The sequence below is a fragment of the Lissotriton helveticus genome, chromosome 11, assembly GCF_964261635.1.
Source record: "Lissotriton helveticus chromosome 11, aLisHel1.1, whole genome shotgun sequence".
Classification (NCBI taxonomy): Eukaryota; Metazoa; Chordata; class Amphibia; order Caudata; family Salamandridae; genus Lissotriton; species Lissotriton helveticus.
The window spans coordinates 671,170,528-671,183,817 of record NC_136072.1 but is presented as its reverse complement, the minus strand read 5'-3'; the positions used below and the strand labels follow the sequence as shown (position 1 = coordinate 671,183,817).

At 42.8% G+C, this 13,290-nt stretch overlaps 1 protein-coding gene across 1 annotated transcript in view; it reads left to right on the top strand.

The window, feature by feature from the left end:
* LOC144791758 (zinc metalloproteinase-disintegrin-like VLAIP-B) overlaps nt 1-13,290 on the top strand; it is a 4,238,988-nt gene that overhangs the window by 512,438 nt on the left and 3,713,260 nt on the right. The window contains exon 7 of the mRNA XM_078666527.1: nt 3,304-3,366. Coding sequence (XP_078522653.1) covers nt 3,304-3,366 — 63 coding nt within the window. The remainder of the gene's footprint in view (nt 1-3,303; nt 3,367-13,290) is intronic.

Sequence of the window (13,290 nt, the reverse complement as noted above, 5' to 3'; positions counted from 1 at the left end):
AATAATTAATACATCAATTTACCATAGAGAGAGCATATGCACTTTAGCACTGATCAGCAGTGGTAAAGTACCCAGAGTCATAAAGCAGCCAACAACAGGTCAGAAAAAAGACAGGAGGAAGGCAAAAAGTTTCGGCGATGATCCTGCAAAAAGGGCCAAGTCCAACAGTGCCCAAAACACGTCTTGCTGATAATGGTGGTAGATCTTTCGGCTTTCTGGGTGCTAGACTTTGGAATGGCCTTCGGCGACTTTGAGGCTTAACACCCACTTACTTTCCTTCAGGAAGAATCTAAAAACATGGCTTTCTAATAATTAACTTGCCTTGTCCATTCTTGTTCCTCCCGCTGTTCATGCGCCAGGACACTCGAACTTGAGTAGCTGTGCTCTTTATCATATGCCTTTTTTCATTTCAAGCCTGGTGAATGAAGCAATTTGAATTGGGGGAGAATATGGGGCATTGTTAGCATGGAAAGCAAGGTCAGAGAGGTGTAGAAGTGGCATAAGGGAGCTAGTAATCAATGTGCAGGGTGATGTAAAAACAAGGCATGAGGATGTGCAGGACCTTTAGGTATCCTTGTTCAATGAGCTGTACATAGAAGAAGTCCATCCTGATCCTGAGACTCCTAGAGCTTGGCTGAAAGGTGTTGTGCTCTGGAGCCCTACAAGGTAAGGTAGAGAACAGAAGGATGCCCCGATTACCAAGGAGGAAATTAGATCCCTCCTCCAATGAGTAAAGTGAGGAAAGGCAGCTGGGCTAGATGCCATACCTTCAGAGCTTTATAAGACCCTAATGGACAACATAGTTCCAAAAGGAGAGGTTTTAATTAACTCTATTTATGAGGAGGACGGATCCCAAATTTATGGAAAGAAGCCACAATGTGTTGGTTTTAAAACCAGCTAAGGACCCTCAGAAGGCCGATTCTTATTGCACAATCTCTTTCCTAAATGCAGATTATAAAACCTTTATGAGCATTTTGGCAGGGAGATTGGCTAAGTTAGCCTCCTGATTGCTGCACCCGGATCAGAAAGGGTTTGTGCCATAGAGGCAAATTCAAGAACTCACACAGCAACTTATAGGAACTATCGATCTTGCTACCGTCCACTTGATTCCCTTGGCTGTGGTTACCATTGATGCAGTTAAGGCTTTTGATTGAGTTTGTTGGTCCTATCTATGGATGTTATTGGAGGTTATGAGTTTCAATTCAGGGTTTTATTTCTACACTGTGAGCAGTATACGAAAATTCATCTGCTAGGATCCTTCTTAATGGGGCATTAACCAGGAGTTTTAGCATTCAAAGCAGTAAAAGGCACGGTTGTCCCCTGTCTCCCCTTTTGTTTGATATCTACATAGAGCCAATAGCACAATTGCTATGGGAAGGTAAGCTTGCTATTCCTTTTTACTCTCCCTTTTTTAGCAATAAGTTTGCGCTGTATGATGTTGACTTGTTAATTTATGCATCTGATCCTGCACAAACCCTACCTAGGGAGGAGGGGCTGAAGGCCAAGTTTGGTGCTTTTTCAGGGTATGCGGTGATTAAAATACAGAAAAAATGTGTTGAAACCTAGATCGGTGGAAGGGGATGTATCAGCAGAGTCCAAATATCTTGGGATAAACATCATCTACTCTGTGGAGGAAGTACTAGCGCATAATTTGAGGATAGTGACCAAGGAGGTAGATACTATGTTGTCAAGATAAAATAACTTGCCTCTGACAATTTATGAATGGATGCATCTCATTAAGATGTCAATTTTACCCAAATTCACATATCAATTCATTTGCATTCCCTTCACTTTCCCAAAATCAGTTATCAACAAGATTCATGGGCAAATCTCCAATTTTATATGGGCCTCCCACGGGACAAGGCTGTAATGGAAGAAGTTGAGGCAAAGGCTTGTGAAAGGAGGCTTTGCTGTACCAGACCTGAACCTTTATTGTATGGTATTCTAGTTTAACAACTTTCGGATGCTACTCGTAAAACCAGACAGCTCTACATGGAGGAAGCTCCTGGGGGAAATAGTAAGGGAGTTTGCTTAGGGTTGTTTTTGTACAAGTTTGGAACCCCCAAATTTTTCAAGAAGGTTTGGTGAAAGGTTTTAATCTTGGCATTGAACCTCTGGGATGAGGAGAGGAAGGCAAGAGTATTATTCTAATTTCGTTTCGTTTGGGATTCTCCTGGCACCCCAGAATATATGAAGGATGTGTTGAGTCTTTCATTACGAAACTCCATTACCATTTCCCCCAGGGATCAAATTGGCCTTGTTTTCCACTTGATATTACTAGCAAGGAGGGAGATCTGTAAACACTAGATTGACACTGTAACCCTGAGTTGTAATAGATTGGATTAAGGCAGCCAAGTGGACTTGTCATATGTGTTTGGAAGTTAACAATGTGGGTTGACTTCAATAGATGGGCTGAACTAGAGCGTACTGCTGCTGAACCCACGTAAGATCCAATGATTATACCCTGGTACCACTTAGGATTACAGCCTGGTTGGCTAGGTCTAGTGTGGCGGAAACAATATGAATGCAATAGACCAAGTAATGGTTAGAGCCGGGGTTGATGGTCTAAGTATTGCTGACACAATGATGACATTAGAACAAAAAAAGGGGGGGAAAAAAGCAAAAACAGACTGTGAGAAAAAAACAAGTTGTAAAGTCCAAGCCCAACACTAGATGGCAGGAGTATGCATATCATAGGAATCTGCAGCATTACAGGCTACTAATAGATGCTTACACGGTAAGTAGCATACTCCTTATGGATTGTTTGCAGTTAAACATAATGGAGGACAGGAAAGACGGGTAATTAAAAGTTAATTCTATTATTGGACTGTTGTACCTACTAGTATCAACTGTGATTCCTTTTGGGGCATGCTGCACTATACCACAACCTTTAAATCGGTAGAATAACATGTTTATACCAGCTTTATTCCATTAACTTTATCTTTGACTTCCAAAATATCAGCTGCAGAGTCTTCATAACCCAACTCATGTATTTTTACAGCAGCCGCTTGTCTTCTTGTTCCCCTTAGAGTTTGCATGTGCTGAACTCATGAACAGCAAATTCTCTTGTGGGGACGCTATTGCCTGGAATACTCTGCCTTTGTATCTATAATTCACTTCTCATCACTTAGCTTTAAGAAAATCGCTTACAATTTTTCTCTTTAGAAGCTAATACTTTGGGTTCTAAGTACGGCTGTATTTAGCGCTAGTATGCCTTTGGGTAGTTGTGTGCTTTATAAACCCATCTTGATAGCCTCTCATATCATGTAATGTTTTTCTCATCTGATTCTGTTTTTTCTTCAGAAAAAGTATTTTCTTAATTCCAAGAAGTACGTTGAGTTCTTCATGGTGGCTGACACCTCTGTTGTAAGTATCCAGATGTATATTATGAAAGTAACACATTGGTAACGCACTGTGATTTGATTGTCATTTGGGGACTTTGTTGCACTCAGGTTCATGTGCAAGATTCTGCCTCCCATAAATATCCTTGCCCAAGGCTGGAAAAAGTTGCTTAGCAAGCCTCAAAATATAGTAATATGTTATGTCTATGTTATGAAAAAGCCACTGCAGTTAAATGCAAAAAAAAGCTTACATTATGTGAATATGTCTCTGTATTTATATAGTTTGAAGTTCACTGGAAAAACAAAAGAAAAGGTGAGTTCTGTTTCAGTTGAATGCTCAAAATCAACCTAAATTCTCCAGTTACGTTTAGCAATGCCAACACAGTTGACATAAATTTTTTTATCAAGTTACCTTGCCGCCACCGCCGAGAGTCAGTCGGAAACAGCCGCAGAGCACCAGGAAGCTCCACTAGTCATCGCCGCCACCGCCAAGAGTCCCAGGGCTCCGGACTCCGCGCCGCCGCTCCGGGAGACCACAAATCCCGGCAGGCAACGCGGCGGCGCGTGCAGAGTGACGCGCCTCGCGCTCAGAGAGCGCCAACGGGGGTTGAAAAGACCGGCAAACCCGGCGGAGCGGGGGGGACATTCTTACCTTGCCGCCACCGCCGAGAGTCAGTCGGAAACAGCCGCAGAGCACCAGGAAGCTCCACTAGTCATCGCCGCCACCGCCAAGAGTCCCAGGGCTCCGGACTCCGCGCCGCCGCTCCGGGAGACCACAAATCCCGGCAGGCAACGCGGCGGCGCGTGCAGAGTGACGCGCCTCGCGCTCAGAGAGCGCCAACGGGGGTTGAAAAGACCGGCAAACCCGGCGGAGCGGGGGGGACATTCTTACCTTGCCGCCACCGCCGAGAGTCAGTCGGAAACAGCCGCAGAGCACCAGGAAGCTCCACTAGTCATCGCCGCCACCGCCAAGAGTCCCAGGGCTCCGGACTCCGCGCCGCCGCTCCGGGAGACCACAAATCCCGGCAGGCAACGCGGCGGCGCGTGCAGAGTGACGCGCCTCGCGCTCAGAGAGCGCCAACGGGGGTTGAAAAGACCGGCAAACCCGGCGGAGCGGGGGGGACATTCTTACCTTGCCGCCACCGCCGAGAGTCAGTCGGAAACAGCCGCAGAGCACCAGGAAGCTCCACTAGTCATCGCCGCCACCGCCAAGAGTCCCAGGGCTCCGGACTCCGCGCCGCCGCTCCGGGAGACCACAAATCCCGGCAGGCAACGCGGCGGCGCGTGCAGAGTGACGCGCCTCGCGCTCAGAGAGCGCCAACGGGGGTTGAAAAGACCGGCAAACCCGGCGGAGCGGGGGGGACATTCTTACCTTGCCGCCACCGCCGAGAGTCAGTCGGAAACAGCCGCAGAGCACCAGGAAGCTCCACTAGTCATCGCCGCCACCGCCAAGAGTCCCAGGGCTCCGGACTCCGCGCCGCCGCTCCGGGAGACCACAAATCCCGGCAGGCAACGCGGCGGCGCGTGCAGAGTGACGCGCCTCGCGCTCAGAGAGCGCCAACGGGGGTTGAAAAGACCGGCAAACCCGGCGGAGCGGGGGGGACATTCTTACCTTGCCGCCACCGCCGAGAGTCAGTCGGAAACAGCCGCAGAGCACCAGGAAGCTCCACTAGTCATCGCCGCCACCGCCAAGAGTCCCAGGGCTCCGGACTCCGCGCCGCCGCTCCGGGAGACCACAAATCCCGGCAGGCAACGCGGCGGCGCGTGCAGAGTGACGCGCCTCGCGCTCAGAGAGCGCCAACGGGGGTTGAAAAGACCGGCAAACCCGGCGGAGCGGGACGCGAGCGGGACGCCCGGGGCTAAGCCCGGGCAAAGGGCGGGCCCTCTGAGGCCCTCAGAGGTCAACAGTGGTCGGGCGGGCCACCCCACCAACATCTTCTATAAGGTTAGTTACCTAATAAGCTGTCCATAATGGCAAATTGCACCGCTACAAGTGATAATGTTGATATCCTGACTCAGGACGCAGAGTCCCCTGTAATACTGCTAACATCGTTTGAGACATTAATAGATACTGCGTTTAACGAGATAGTTGAGACTGAAAGGAGATTTTCTATGGGCCCGACGAGTATTAATTTATTACATGCCACTGCCAATGGTAATGGCAATACCCATATAACTCCTGAAATAATTGTTGTAAAATCCTCACATCCCCATACAGAAGTACCAATTGTCCTAGACGATGATGACACTGTAACATATATAGCATCAGAAGTGACCCCTGGCCATGCCTCAGTAAAGACACCGACAGAGGCTGGAAATAAGGGAACTGATAAAGTTGCAGCCAAGAGAAAGAGGGGCCCTGCAAAAACAACTTACAACAAACGGAAGCAGCCGCTAAGGACTGTTAATCAACCTACCCCACAAAGCATGTGGAATAAGGGGAAGAGACAAAAGTTGGTCCAGCATATAGTACCCACACAGGATCAACCGCATCTGGGTGATATGGTCGTTGTAAGCAATGAGGTGTCAAATAACGTATCTATCTCCACCCAGACTGAGCCCCTCCACGGAATTGACAAATTCAGCCATTATTCCAAGTCAGAGGGGAACCTTATTGAGACTGTTGTTGATACAATTTTTAAAAATTTGGAAGGTCAAATGATCAAACAATTTAATAATATTTTTAAAAGACTTGACAAATTGGAGAATATAATTAAAAACGAGGATGCTAAGAGAAAAGGTATAGCAAACTTGGACAAAATGAGAGTAGAACGATTGTTAAAAGACCTTGAAACTACTACCCATGTCATTATTTCAGGTGATCACGGTAATACAAGGACAGTGGAACAACAAGCTGTAATTAATCCAATACAGTCAGATACACCAAAGGCATCTAAAAATAAGGGCACTACAGGCAGCAACTCGTCTGCTTGTCAAACCAACACCCCCGTACCCCCATGTAACCCTATACATGGATATGTTGCTTCGACTAAATCCTCTGTTCCAGCTAATGATGTAAGTGGATCATTAACTAATTCTATTCGAAAGAGTAATGTAGCGAAGCAGACCACCTTAGCCCAGAAGGGTCCTGTTAATCACATTCAGCATAACAAAAAGAATATGCATGAGGACAACAGGCCTATTAAACATCAAGGCCCGGCCCTACATCTCCCACCTGAGGCTTGTCCTTATGTTTTAGTTCTGGCTGGAATCCCGCCGCTTAAGGAAGGTCAAGGAGAATCATGGGTTCAACTTCACAACAAGTGCATAGATTGGCTAACAAAGCATAAGGGGGTGGGTTATGATATAGCCAAAGAAATTATAACCACAAGGCGAGTAACCTGGGTCGGTCCTCTTTATAAAAACATCAATGGGGACTGCATTGTAATTAACTTTAGAAATCCGGGTACAGCGAAATATCTGCTGAATACTAATCCTGGCCGTTATGGACCTTCTACTGTGGTGACCCCACTTCCCTTAAAATATTTCTATCGTCCTCCCAACAAGTTGATGCAACCGCCACCAGTTTTTCCGTTACAGAATAGATTTGGAATATTCCAGGATCTGGACTCTTTGGACTGACTGCCTACAGAAACCACTAAACCACTTCTTGTGTGTTCTGAGGCAGCACAGTCAGAGGAACCACCCCTAGAGGTGACCCTGCCAATATTAGAGATTTCTCCATCTAGTTCACTAAGTGTCCAACAAAGCGTGGTTATACCTAAAACTGCCCCAAGCACCGACCGGGGTGCATGTTCAAGGAACAATATAAACAATAATCTAACAATTTTTAGTTGGAACATAGCGGGTTTGAAGTCCAAAATGGGAATTCCATCATGGAGGGATTGTGTCAATCGTTATGATATAATGATGTTCCAAGAAACTTGGTGTGTTGAGGACCTATTGTTTGAGGGGTATAGTTGCCATAATAGGACTGCTTTGGCCCCTCTGGTTGGTCGCCCAAGTGGTGGATTGTCCATTTGGATAAAAATTACTGCTGAAGTGAAGATTGATGAATTACAAACAAATTGTCCTAGTTTCATGGCACTTTCGTATACTCAGAGGATAAAACTGTGTTTAATCAATTTCTATAACAATGATTTTCTGTCCCAACCTAATCCTAATTTTATCTCTTTATTTGATTTTATCAATGTAATCATGGATGGACAAGTGTATGGAAAATTTGATGGCATATGTTTAGGGGGAGATTTTAACGCGCATATACATTCAAGAAACCCCCCATGTAAAAGAGGTATAGAACTGTTAGATTTTCTCTCTTCTAATGAACTTGTTAATTGCATGGAGCATGTAGGTATGGAAAACCATGCATCCCCATTCCCCACCTTTATTGGTCATGGGGGTGGTACGACGATTGATTATGTTTTTGTTTCCCATGCCATTGCAAAGGCATTAATAAGGGCAGAAGTAGTGTGTGAAATTTACAGCGATCATTACCCAATTGCCATCCATTTATCACAACCAAGGGGTAAGTGTCCAAAGCGTGAAATAGGCGCAAGGGGTCTGGAAATCTCGACAGACAAGTTGAGGGTAATCTGGAAGGGTGCAGACAATAAGGGGATCCTGGCTGAAGTATGTAAGAAACATCCATCTTTGATTAAAGATTGTCTTACCACAGAGGACCAAGGGATAAATGTGGTTAAAGCGTTTTCTGAACTCTGCAATATAATTAAAGGTGAAATTTCTAGACCAGCCTCTTGTAAGGCCGAGGAAATACCTAGGTGGTTCGATGCCCCATGCTCAAAAGCGAATAGGATGCTTAGAGCTGCCCTAAAAGCTGAACCAAGGGACACATTGAGGGTAAGGCTGCTTAGAGCAGAGTACAAGCTCGCTTTACGTACTAGATCAAATGATTTACTGAAAACACACTGGGATTCCCTGGCACGATCTGCTGATCTAAAAGATACCACTGGATTTTGGAGGGAGGTAAAGGAAATAAGATCTATTGGCTCAAATTTGACGGAAATCAATTGTAACATCACTGGCCCGATCTGGGTTGCGCACTTTGGTAAAATTTACGCAACACCAGACAATACTCCTTTGCTGCTACCCCCTCCACACCCAATGTCTATTTCCACGCTTGAGGTTTTCGATGCAATTTTAGAAAGCGCCGGGAACAAAGCTCCTGGATCTGATGGGCTCTCCATAGACCAATTAAAATGTGAACCAGAGTTTTGGGCTCCTTTGTTATGCAATGTTTTCAATAATTTAACTGAAGGAGAGATTCCGGAAACATGGTCACGTAGCATTATTGTTCCCATTTTTAAAAAGGGCGATAGGCTGGACCCTGGGTGTTACCGCCCAATCTCTTTAATAGATAACACCTTAAAAGTCCTGGGACGGATCTTATTTAAAAGGATAAGAACATGGTCAGATGAGAATAACATCCTACATCCTAGTCAGTTTGGGTTCCGCAGCAGTGTCGGAACGGTGGAACAATGCTTGAATCTGAATTTGATCATGGGAAAATATAACATTGCAAAGAAATCCCCTTTATATTTTGGTTTTATGGATTTGAGCTCGGCTTTTGATTTCGTTAACCGCTCCCGGCTTTGGTCTACCCTTCTTGAATATGGTTTGGATGACCATCTGGTACATTTTTTAGCTTTTCTACACCGTGATCTTAAAGCTTGTGTACGTGTGAATCAAATGGGTGAAGTTTCCAACGATATTAACATTGGTAGGGGGGTGAGACAAGGGTGTGTGCTGGCCCCTCTCCTTTTTATTTTGTATATTAATAAACTCAGCGGCACTTTGAGCACCCTAACTAGTGATGTGCCCTACATTAACGGAGCCCCAATACCCACCCTTCTTTACGCAGATGACGCGGTCCTGATGGGCCGTACTCCGAAGGCACTGCGTATTTTAATTTCAGGGTTTGTCCTTTTTATGGCCGATTTAGGTTTAACAACCAATTTTAAAAAATCACTGATTATGAGCTGTGGGCCAAAAAGTCACAAAATCCCTCAGATTATTTCAGGGTCAAATGTCTTAAAAAGTACCAACACCTTCCCCTATTTAGGGCTCTTATTCTCAAATAGTGGTACGTGGCATGCCCATGTCTCTTATGCCAGGAATAAGCTGGGCAAGGCCATTAATTGTGTAACCTCGTTGAGGCAGCCCACCCAAGCTGATGTGATAACCCCCCTGGTGAAGATATATCAAACCCAATGCATGCCAACTGGCACTTACGGCGCTGAGGTTTGGGGCTACACTAAGTGTTCCTCCATTCAAACAGAAGAAAATAGATTCTGTCGGAAGGTATTGGGGGGGGTCATCTGTTCTCCAACCTATGTATGTCATAATGAATTAAATATTGCCTACATAGAGGATTTTGTGAGATCAAGACCAGCATTGTTCTGGATAAAGTTATGGAACAATACGGCTGCTACGTTGACCCGTGATATTATTTCGGATTGTCTAAAATGTGACAGGGGACATCAGATTCCATGGCTGAAATCAGTAAAAGAGTGCCTCGTAAGCGTGGGTTTGGCATCCTTGTTCACATCACCGCACCTAATAAATCGCTCCCATAAGACCATCATTTTAAGGGCATTGTATGATTTATATAGTGAAGAGCGGGACAGAAAGAATCAGATCAAATGTACGGTTGTAAAATATATGGCCTGTTGTGAACCTCACATTAAAAAACCTGGCCTACCGTACAGATATTTGCGTTTGCATCTTGGTAGATGGGTAAGGGGCTTATTGTTTCGTTTCCGAGAGGGGAGTATAGTTAATTTATTGAACTTCCCTCTGGGATATAATAAACATCTTGAAACTTTAAATTGCCCCTGTAACCCCTGCATGAAACAAAGTCTCATGCATTTCCTGTTCTTCTGTGGTTTTTATAAAAAATTTACTGTACATTATTTAATGCCCTATTGCAAGAAAAATGAACTGACTAATTTTAAATTGGCACTTCGGTCTTTCTTTGTATTGGGATCAGACGAAGTCATTTTTAGGATGAGTTGTTTTCTCAAAGCTGCCGTTAGATCGAGAGCCACCCTTATTATTGATGTTTAACTATAGCACACTGCACTTTTTATTTTGTACTTTTATGATAATGAACTTTTTACATTGACCATTTTAATCCTTAGCATTTATGTGTAATTAGGTAATATTATAATAATGTGATGCTTGTCTTTTAAGAAAGGTTTTTAAAATTGTGTTTTTTATCAAATTCCTTTTACTATGATTATTGGGAATGGACAAATTTGGTATAGTTGTGAAACTATCTTTATTGTAATAGATTATGATTCGATTTAGATTTGATTGTGCTCGTTTTATCCTGTATTATTCTCCAATTGTCATTATTGAATTGAATGTTTTTGATATGTGTTTTCTGTTTGTACTTTTATGGATGTTTTTTATTCCGAATAAAGATCTTTTGACGTGACTTGACTATCAAGTTACCTGTTTTTTGTATCTGTGCTGTTGACAAATATGTGTTTTGTTATTGGCATGTGCTGTGAGTTATGAAGTGTGTTCTTTGTGTTCCTAAACATAACTGGTGAATTTCAGTGGTTTGCGCCTTTGAGATGCAAACATAACTCACTTTCCAACTGCTTTTTTTTCAAAGAAATTCTTGTTTCTTGTATGTTTCACTCATTTTTAACGCCCATGAGCAGAGCGGGTATGGCACATGGCCTGCGGCCAATCTGTCATGGCTGACTAACCGCCACTTTGAATGGCCTTCAGGTGTCCACCCTGCAGAGGCTCCTGCTAACTGGGGGCTGAGCAATGGTCTGGACTGTTACTATGCTGTGCACCGGACTTTGACTTTGCTCCATACCATCTGCCTTCTAAAGAAAGCCAGACTCTTATTTTCGTGTTTGGCATTGCTTAGATTTCTTTTACAGTGTCTGAAGCTTGTGAGTTGGAAACAGCCTATGAGTCAGGTACAAATGGCCTTTGAATCCAGCACCTAAAATGGCCACTCACAATCTTGTAAATCAACTCTCACTCTTGAGTCGCACTGTGAAAGCTGCAGCTTTTACAGGACTACTGTGGATCCTCCACACAATTGAGTATCCTTGACCACCTTCTTGGGTTTAGCCTTCTTTGTTGTTGGCTACGGCTATGTCAATTTTCTTTTCACAGTGTGAAATATATTCATGAGTCAGTCAACCCATGACTTTTAAAGTGCCAAACAAAAATCACCCCTAATCCAGTCAATCACATTGGGTCCTATTCATAAAGGTAAATTTACATTTGGAGATATACTACAAGTACATTTTTTAACGACTACTTTTGTCTATTCACCATATACAAATGTAGAGTTGCTCAAAAGTGTGGACTTGCATCTCCCCACCCCCTGGGTAGAGCCTAATTTACAAGTATAAGTTACGACTAACTTTTCACACTTTAATGGATGTCACCCACTGGGGAGGAGACCTTCTTATGGTAAATATAGGGAAAAGTTCAAAAGTGTATTCAACTTAAAAAAGGGCAAAAATGTTCTAATATTATATTTTAATATGAGTTAAAATACTTATTTTAAATGTAGGATAAAAACAAAAATGTTTTAGAATGAATCATTTTAATTTAATATTTGATTGCTAAATAAATTTCATATCAATAATGTTTGGGGAGATTTAAATAGCAAAAAAAACCACCTAAAATAGAAAATGTATATTTATTATGTAGTAAGAAATATTTAAGATGTGTATACAATTAATGTAACTTATTTTAATCATATTTTAAAAACAATTTGTTACATTACTTTTTTTAATTAAATTGATTTAAAATTTAGAAAATTTAAAGCAAGTTTATTCATTTTAACATGAGGTCTTATAGGGTGTTATTTTAAGTCCCGACTTACATTATTGTCTATGAGAGTGTGTTGCAGTATCAGTGGTTGGCCATATGTAGTGCTGGACCTACTCCAGGTCTGGGCTGTAGTACAGTTACTCCTGCTTTAGGTCCTTTTTAGGTGGTTGTAGTAACTATAGAGGAGCAATTTGTGAATACTATTGGGCTTATTCATTAGTGGATGGGTGTATGTCCCTTCCTTAAACTCTCTGTAACTTTCCCTTAATCGCTCCTTATGCCGCTCAAAAACCCTCCCCTTTAGTAGTAAGTTCCCCTATTTTCCAGCAACGTCCCTCACACATTTACTACTGAAACGTTTACCTATGTGTGTGAAGAGCTTGTGCAGTAGTGCTAGAATCTCAGCACTTAGAAGATAGGCTAGGCAGAGGGGTTGACCTCCTCATGTAGGTTAGTGAATATTTAAATTGTAAGATGTTAGTGGTACTACTAAACAAATTGCAAAATGCAGTTTGTGAATAGTCCCCACAGTCTTAAAATTTTAAAGTGCGACCGGATAGACTCCTGACTTTAATCGACAAAGATAAACATATGTGTTAACCCTTTAAAGTCCACTCTGCCTCTTATTTTAAAGTTAATATCTCAAAAATGATTGAATAAATTTACAGGAAACCAAAAAAGCATACTTTCTGAGTGAAGTTCTAGTCTCATACCAAATTTGGGTAAAATCAGTTTCAACCGTTAGAGCTATACTTTAGAGCAACTTTTTGTACGAGAGCTAAACTGGAAAGTCACTTATTTTCTCACCCCTCCCTTAACTTTTTACCATAGATGAATCTTCATGAAAGTTGCGATGTTAAAACGTAGATGACTGAGTTATTGGTTTGATCATTTTCATGCAAATCCGTTCAATGGAAAATGTGACTCAAAAAAACATTCCTGCACAGGGATAATACATATTTAGAACAAAGACCAAGTAAAAGAGATCACAGCATCATTATGATCAAAGCCTTTAGCATTCTTGAATACAGGTCTTCTAAATTAATATTGAAGTCAATAAGTATGATAATTGGGGGAGTTTTAAAAAATGTAAGTGAAAATGTTTATTGTTTCTGATTAACTAAAACCACACATTTCATCAGTGAAAAATAATTAAAAG